Source organism: Xenopus tropicalis, chromosome 1 (assembly GCF_000004195.4).
Source record: "Xenopus tropicalis strain Nigerian chromosome 1, UCB_Xtro_10.0, whole genome shotgun sequence".
NCBI classification, from domain to species: Eukaryota; Metazoa; Chordata; class Amphibia; order Anura; family Pipidae; genus Xenopus; species Xenopus tropicalis.
In genome coordinates, this window is record NC_030677.2 from 105,312,902 (window position 1) to 105,322,286 (window position 9,385).

Sequence of the window (9,385 nt, forward strand, 5' to 3'; positions counted from 1 at the left end):
TATAACCTGCCTTAGGGTTTATGGTACGCCACTAGAACTTGCAGTCAATAACATTACTATTATCAATGCGCTGCAGTGGATTTTGCAGCCTACTACGTAATGAAAGATCTGGCATCCAGCAGACTGCAGCCCTCTATAAGCAGCCATCCTTACGGTTTGTGTGACTGCCCCCTCCCCCCCACCTTCGCCTGTACAAGCCCGGCCAGCGTTCTGTTCATTCACACAGGCTCGCAGACACAGCAGGAGAAGAGAAATTCTCCTTTAACCTCCCATCCCAATCCCCGAACTGGCAAGAGAAGCCCGGTTAATCACGCACAAGGCAGACATTGCACAACAAGAAATGCAGGGAATTAACTTCCGGTTTGAACCGGAAACCAGGAGAGGATGCACGAAGGGATCTGCAGTCTGAAGGGTGCCTGACTGCTTTATTTGTTTTGTTCTCTTAATCTATGGTAATGTTTTTTATTCAAAAACCACATCATATAGAAATGTCTTTATGATATAAGGTTAAAGAGTTTAGCAGAGATTTTTTTCAGGTAAAATATTTGTTACAGTTCTTTAAATCTGACTTTGTATTTTATTGAAGCTATCCCTTTTAATATCACAAATGTGATTTATTTTATTTAGTTGCTCTCTTTTTGATAGTATTAATTTTGACATTTGTATGGTAATTATCATTCTCCTTACAAATAAGGAGAATGTAATAATGTATGTAATAATGTAAACAATTCTATAACCATTGTTATGATTTCCTTTTTTTTTTTAAGTTGCGCCATTTCTAATAATCACAACTGCTACACCTCTGTATAAAGTCGTTTTTAAAGATGGAGGAGATTACTTTGATGAAATTCTGCACATGGAACAAGGATGAGATGGAAACTGAAATATTAGCTGCCAAGGTATCTATTTATCTATCATCTATCTACACTATACACATTATACTAGATCAGTGGTTCTCAACCTTCCTAATGCCGCAACCCTTTAATACAGTTTAATACAGCCATGTTGTGGTGACCCCTAACCATAGAGAAGCGGTGTTTCGGTTCCTAAAACCATTGGAAATATGTATTTTACGATGGTCTTAGGCGACCCCTGTGAAAGGGTTGTTCGACCCCCAAAGGGGTCCCGACCCACAGGTTGAGAACCGCTGTACTAGATGATACATACCACACTTACAAGCACCAAACTAGTTTTAATGGAATCATGGGATTAGTGGCATGCTTATTTGGTGTATATATAATAAAAAGTGTGACAAAATATTTAGAAAATTGAAAACATATTTCTACATACTGTTCAAAGAAAGGGGCATGCTGTCACTCACTGAAATGCACACATTAAGATTTTTGTAGTAATGCAATGTAATGTAATACTAGACATTTCAGTAATGCTCAGTAATGCTAAAACATTTCAGTAAAGGTACTTGCATCAAACATTTCCATATAGCTGCATTCAACTACATTCAATTCAATACCTTCTGTCTTAAAGGAGACATATTGGATTAATGGGAAAAACCCTAATTTTGTAGGCAATTATGAATAATATCCGGTGCTGGTTTCACTTTGTGCTAAAAATTAACCCTATCTGTAACAATGGCCCCTTTATTGGAGCTCCCTATAGATCCTATCACTTCTCCGTCCAGTGTGAAATGAAGAGTGGGCGTGTCCTAACGGTCCCTGCCAGAAGCACAGTAGGAGGCGGAGAGCCAATCACAGCCCAGCACTCACTCAAGCAAAGACAGGCTTCAGTTCCCTATCAGGTCAGCCTAGCTGCTGATTGGTTCCTATCCTACAGTGCAGTGTATGGAGGGCTGCCGGCTCCCCAGCTCATCCAGACAATTCAGCCAGCAGGAAGTGGAACAGATGGGCGGGACTAGTGGGGTTTTTGTGGAATTTCTCAATAAATCAGTCAGAAACACAACTTTTTAAGCACAATCCTTCTATATCTAGAGGAGTATAATTCACTGGTACATTCATAATTTTCATAGGATATGTCTCCTTTAAATTGAGGGCTGCTGCACCTATTGACTCAGGGAACCCTGGAGCTAGGCGGTAGCTTCAGGGATCCCTTCCTGGCCAAATTCATTAGGCACAGTACACTTGTGCCTAAAGATTTAGGTGCAGAAACTTATGCTATCCAGATTGCTTGGGACCTCAGGTTTTTTCAGATAAGGGATCTTTCTGTAATTTGGATCTCCATACCATAGGTCTGCTAAAAATCATATTAAATAATCCCAATAGGATTGTTTTGTCTCCAATAAGGATTAATTATATCTTAGCTGAGATCAAGTACAAGGTACTATTTTATTAATAAAGAGAAAAAGGAAATCATTTTTAAAAATTTGAATTATTTGCTTATAATAAAGTCTAGGGAGATAGCCTTTCCATAATTCAGCACTTTCTGGATAACAGGTTTTCAGATAAGGGATCCTATACCTGTATAAACTTTGCTAAAAGGTTTTGACATTTTTCATGTAATTTTTTTTGAGCTACTAAAAATACAGATAGGCTGAGAGAGCATGTATTCTGCATACACTAGTACCTTGATAATTTATTTGTATTGTTGTTAGGATCTTGCTTCAGAAGAGCTTCCTCCAAAACGACGAAGAGGAAGGCCAAAAGGAAGCAAAAATAGGGGTTCCTACAGAAAGGTAAGAAACCAGCAGCAGAAATATAATAAAAGGGTTTAGTATATTCAAAATATGATGCTATGGATTCTTTTTTTTTTTTAATTTGTAGGTTCATTTATTAGGAAACCAAGGTCTTGGGGCCACTTTTTAAATCTTATGGTTTTACATGCATGGGGATGAAGAAGGTGGGGCTCATAAAGCAAACTAACAAATGCGTTGACCCATCTATCATCATTAGACAGTGACAGGAGACCAAGCGGCATATTTACTAAAGAGGGAAAGCTACAATTTTTTTGGGAGTGAATTATCTTGCACTGCCCAACATTTACTTATTTTTCCTAGGTGAAATTTCTCCAGTTTAAAAACTGGTTGAAAGGTTGAGCTGCAACTTTGGTTTGTCATTGTCTATGTCATCTTCTCCATGCTGACATCCCACATTTCTTTATAGGGTACATTCTAGAGCAAAAATTCCACACTACAACTGTATGGGGAAAATACACTGACATAAAAAAACATGTGCAACATTTCTCTCACAACAGCATACTTAAAAGCTTTTTGTAAATATGAAATGTTGTGAAACTATGCCTGCTGTATTAAAGCGAACTTTGACAGAGTTAGATGACCCAATTTTAGATTCATGTCTGCTGAATATTCACTCAGGATAAATTAGTCCTATAAACTATTGATATGCATCATTTGGAAGCAAACAAGTAATTAATAAGAGGTTTGTACTATAGATGAACTTGTGCTACTCTACTTGCTTGTACAGTGGAAGATGATTTATGGCACAAGGGTGGGGAGGTCCCCACTGCACAAAAGGTTTTTTGCATTCCTGGCTCCCTGCCCAGCTGCCTTTTTCATCTTCCGGAACGGGGGGGAGGGAAGTTTCTGGGGGCCACCATTTGACCATCAAGTATGACTGATGGCAAAGAGGCCACAGTCATCATCTTAAGCTGATAATTTTGCTGGTAGGTTGAATTACTTATGAAAGCATAATTTTGAGTGACAAGCAATACCTTTCTCCCAGCACAAACTTCAAGCAAAAACTTCAGCTACAGGAATGTTAAATAGATTTAAAAGACAATACCTGCCATACTGGTTGTCCAGAGGTTAATAGAAAGGCTGCAACATCTCCTTAATCACTTAGATTTCCTTCTCCTCCTGTAACTCACTCAGCCCCCCCTCAGGAATTTGTTTTGATTCCTGGCTTGCCAGACATGCTCAGTTGTTCTAAGCTCAGATGACTAAACACACCCTGGTTCCCATAGAAACTCAGATCTAGCTGGCTGCTTCAATTTTTTTCCTCCTGAGCTCAGCTTTAACATTACAGTGGTCAAATAAAGCAGAACTTTTATCAAAGACAGTTCTGCCTGTGTGAGCCTGTATTCTTGATGAAATGTATGCTGAATTAAGGTCTTTGTGTGTGTATGCTGCTTGCAGATTTAAATGTAACTGATTATGTATCAGAGGAAAAATGGCCACCGGGCTGCTATTTGCTTTAGGAAAATGTGATGGAGCTGGCAAGCAGAGGGGATATCTGCAGTACAAATTATCCCATTTGGGTGGGGGAGATGTGCCCAACATTGTAGGCAAATGTAGGCTTTACATGTCCTTTAAATATTTTTGTGTTTCAGGGACCCATAAAGTTTGAGGATGTGGCAGTTTATTTCAGTGAGGATGAGTGGAATTATTTGGAAGATGGACAAAAGAACCTTTATAAAAATGTCATGATGGAAAATTATTATACCGTCAGCTCAGTTGGTGAGTGAGATTTAAAGAAAAATAAAATATATCTGCATTTCTTAAGGTTTCTTAAAATTTACCTTTCTAGGTGTTTGTATTACTAACATTGAAATGTAAAAAGAAGGTCGTTCTTTTTACATTTCAATGTTAGTAATATAAACATGCATGCAGATCTTAATAACAAATACTTATTACAAAACTCTTTTCCGTATTACTCTACAGGTTGTGCAAATGAAAAGCCAAAGATTATTGTTAAAATTGAGCAAGGAGAGAAAACTTATTTAGGTCATACACCTGAAAAAAGTAAGTACTTATACTCATTATTAGCATCTTAGAATTTTAATGTGCTTACAGCAATATAAAAACCCAAGTGGTACAGAGCCAAAAGAACACTATGCAGCTGTCCAGAAAAAAAGAAAACATGCATTAACACTAAGGGGCTGATTTACTAACCCACGAATCCGACCCGAATTGGAAAAGTTCCGACTTGAAAACGAACATTTTGCGACTTTTTCGTATGTTTTGCGATTTTTTCGGATTCTGTACGAATTTTTCGTTACCAATACGATTTTTGCGTAAAAACGCGAGTTTTTCGTATCCATTACGAAAGTTGCGTAAAAAGTTGCGCATTTTGCGTAGCGTTAAAACTTACGTGAAAAGTTGCGCATTTTTCGCGTAAGTTTTAACGCTACGCAAAATGCGCAACTTTTTACGCAACTTTCGTAAAGGATAGGAAAACTCGCGTTTTTACGCAAAAATCGTATTGAATCCGAAAAATTCGTAAAGAATCCGAAAAAATCGCAAAACATACGAAAAAATCGCAAAGTACCGATCATTACGAAAAAAACGCAATCGGACTCCATTCGACCCGTTCGTGGGTAAGTAAATCAGCCCCTAAGATTAGCATTGTAGGATAGACTCTTAGAGGGCTGCAATACCTACTGACACCGTAACACAGATAAATGATTTAAAGGGAACATTTAGATCTATGGTGTAATAGTTCTGAAAAAATGGATTATGGGAATTAGCTTAGCAAAAGCCTTTTTGGATTAAAAGGTAAAAGAAGGGTATGGAGAATAATAATAGTCAGTAGTAGTAGGTTGTAGTATTGATCTGACTTATGAAAAAGAACTGCATCATTGCTTTGGTTGCTTTTTAATGTAAGACTGCTTCTTAGGTTCTGTTAGTGTTACATAGACAGAAGTGTTTTGAAGTGCAAACAAGAACTTTTTTTTAAAGGTGATGGTAACTTGAAAATATGGTAACATGAAATATTAACCAGAGGAAAATAAACTAAATTCAAACTGAACTTGTAACTAGGCTGGAAAATGGCTAACTGTGGAGAGTAATTTTGCACATGACTGGGACAATCAGATGTAGAGTTTAAGGGGCAGATTTACATTATCTTAATCCTGCTCACTGCTTCTTGCATTAATTTCTTTTTTTTTTAATGATTGCTGTTTTTTTGGACATAAGTTTGTTTGCTTTTGACTGGCAAGCTTTTTATTTTTGGGATAAAAAATTGTCTATTACACAAAGTGGGAGACAAAAGCAATTGATGCAAGGAAACATTAGCAAGGTTAAGATCACTGTCAAGTTTTCTTACATTAATATAAATGGACCTACAACCAATAGTTTACATGTTCCATAGATTTCAGTGTTATCTATGTAAAGATTCGTAAGAGAACAGATTTCACCAGACTGTTTTAAAACAGTTGCTAGAAAAGGATTATTATTTTCTTTTCACTAAAGGTGCCTGATTTTTGGGCTGCCAATTGTAAAAAATATATTTACTAATGTTCAAAAAGTAAGAGTGAATTGGCCCTGGTTGACCAAAGGATTAACTTTGATCCCTTTTTTTATATTAGTTGTCATCATGAATTGTGAGGCACACCCTATATGCATCTGCCCTTTAGTTTTTAAATAAGCTTTATTACTAAATGCACACTTTTTCCTTTCAGCAAAATATGTTTCCATGCTGCGAAATGCTAGAAGAGATCAGCCTTTAGAATTACAATCCTCAAACTTGAATTTAAAAAATGTTCAGACGCATAGACGAGAGAAAAGATTAAATGTTCCAAAACAGTTACCACAGGAATGTGAATCTTCTCATAATCCTCAAGTGACAGATGCCAAATCAAACCATCCTGATGTATGTACTGTGGCTAAATTGACTCATCAGAAGAAAGGATTTAATGCAAAAACTCCAGTAACCTACCAAAATACTCAAGGAAATGAAGACAAAGGTTTTACTGATGATGATAATGATGATGATGATGATGATGAAGTGAAGGAGGAAGATGATGATAATGATGATAAAGATTATGTGATTAACTCAAGTACCAAAATAAAAAGACATTATATATGTAGTCAGTGTGGGAAAAGCTTTGGTCGCAGCTCAGTCCTTCGGAGACATCAAAGAGCTCACTCAGGTGTAAAACCATACCTCTGTACTGAATGTGGAAGAGACTTTGTCCAAAAATCCCAGCTTATTGAACACCAACGAACTCACACAGGGGAAAAACCATATGCATGCCCTGAATGCAACAGAACATTTAGCCTCAGTTCACATCTTGTCCAACACAGAAGAATTCACACAGGAGAAAGGCCTTACATTTGCTCAGAATGTGGGAAAAGTTTTATTCGGGGTTCCGATCTTGTCCAACACCGGAGGACCCATACAGGTGAAAGGCTGTTTGCTTGTACAGAATGTGAAAAAAGGTTTACCCATAAATCAGCCCTTCGCCAACACCGTAGAATCCACTCGGGGGAGAGGCCATATTGCTGCGATAAATGTGAGAAGAGCTTTAATCACAGCTCACACTTAGTAAGACATATGAGAACTCACACTGGAGAGAAGCCATACAAATGCACAGAATGTGGGAAAACCTTCACTGATAGTTCACATTTGGTTAATCACCAGAGAACACACACCGGTGAGAAACCATATATTTGCAATGAATGCGGAAAAAGTTTTACATACAATGCAGGTCTTATACTACACAGAAGAACTCATACTGGAGAGAGACCATATATATGTAACAAGTGTGGGAAAAGTTTTAAAGGAAGCACACACCTTTTAAGGCATATGAGAATTCACACAGGCGAAAGGCCATATGCATGTTCCGAGTGTGGGAAAACGTACACTGACAGTTCTCATTTGGTCAGTCATAAGAGAAAACATACAGGAGAAAAACCTTACTCTTGTTCCATATGCGGAAAGTGTTTTGCTATGAAAGCACACCTTACACAACACCACATTATTCACACTGGGAAGAGACCATACGAATGTAGCGAGTGTGGAAAAAACTTCACTTGGTACACTGCATTAATCCAGCATCAGCGAATTCATGTTGGAGAGAGACCATATGAATGCAGTGAATGTGGAAAAGGATTTGCTCAGAAATCCACTCTTTCTGTTCATAAAAGGACTCACCGGGAACAGTTGGCCATGTGCAGTATTTAATATGAATGTTTTATTTACATTTACTTGGGTAGGATAATTTGCCTTGTAACTGTATTTTTTAAACCATGACACAACCACCAGTAAACTAAACTTTAGAGCTCTTGCCTGAACTGGTTCTCATCCTTTTTTCTTTAAAGAGCTTGTTCACCCGTGCATTTGATATAACGAGTAATATTCTGAGACTATGTGCAATTGGTCTTCATTTTTTATTATTTGTATTATTTTTTTTTAAATTATTTCAGTGTTCAGCACCTCTCCAGCTTGGAGTTAAAGCAGTAATTTGGTTGCCAGGATCCAAATTACCTTAGGGTGTGGTTTGAAAGAAAGGCTAATATATGAATAGGCGTGGACCTGAATGGAAAGATAAGTAATATTAAGCAACAATAACTATTAAACTGTAGCCTCATAGAGCAATAGATTTTTTTGCTGCAGGGGTCAGTGACCCTGTTTGAAAGGTGCAAAGAGTTAGAAAAAGAAGGCAAATAATTAAGAAACTATAAATAATGAAGACTAATTGGAAAGGTGCTTAGAATTGGCCTTTCTATAACTTACTAAACATTAACTCAAAGGTGAACCACCCCTTTAACTGTCAAGTTATGCCTCAGTTCAAAACATTCTGGTGGTTATTTACCAACATGCATATATTTTTTGGAATTTGAGTTTATTTGCATTATTAATCATGATTTTGAATTATGGTTTTAACATTTATTTAGCAAAAGAAACATGAAACATCTAAAAACTCTAATAAGCATCTGAAAGACTGGCGCGTCAAGTAGAAATCAGTGGGAGCTGTCCTTGGCAAAATGTAAACAATCTCATAAATGTGAGTTTTAGAATTTATCAAACATTGCAACACATTAAAAATGAGACAATTGTTGAATTCTAGGTATTTGGGAATTTTTAATGAATGAGGTAACAGTCATGTTTTTAAAAATTTTGAGGTTGTTCGAAGTAGAAACAAAATACAACAATTTCACAAATATGAATGTTGGTAAACAGGCCTTCCTGTGTTGTAGTGCTGTAGCCCATATTTATTTTCAACATTGAGCCATAAATATACCATGTAGTCATTGTAGCATGTAAATACATAATATATATAGGGAAAGTATACAATAGTAAAAAGTAGAGTTTTGTTATTTATTGACTTCATTATATGTGCATTCATTCCTTCTTTTTATTATTTTACTGTTTGCTTTTACACCTATATCAGTGGAGAAATAATGAATTACTAAACTATATGCTATGCTATACAGATGATGGTGCGGTTTGCACCAATCACAAAACTTTCATTTTTGCAGTGATTGTTCACTCATTCGCTATTGGTGCATGATGTGCTAAGATCCATCTGTTGTATTGTGCACCATTATTAGATTGGCTTACATTGTTTTAAAAAGCTTTACTATGTTCCGGTTTGTTATCATATAACTTCCTATGTAATAAATTATTTTTTATTTTTCAATGCAGTTTTTCAAAGATTTTAAGACACATATGCAAACATTACTTTAACTCTTAGGGGCCAATTCACTAAAGGTCGATAAGACTTATCGCAT

At 36.7% G+C, this 9,385-nt stretch overlaps 1 protein-coding gene across 1 annotated transcript; it reads left to right on the forward strand.

Moving 5' to 3' along the window:
- The first annotated feature begins 443 nt into the window (after positions 1-443).
- LOC105945546 (zinc finger protein 883) lies at positions 444-7,945 on the forward strand. The gene is made up of 6 exons (XM_018097056.2): positions 444-536; positions 768-899; positions 2,567-2,647; positions 4,261-4,387; positions 4,592-4,672; positions 6,331-7,945. The coding sequence occupies exons 2-6, from the start codon at positions 825-827 to the stop codon at positions 7,833-7,835; spliced, it is 1,869 nt and encodes a 622-aa protein (XP_017952545.2). The 5' UTR covers positions 444-536; positions 768-824; the 3' UTR covers positions 7,836-7,945.
- Positions 7,946-9,385: the final 1,440 nt, after the last annotated feature.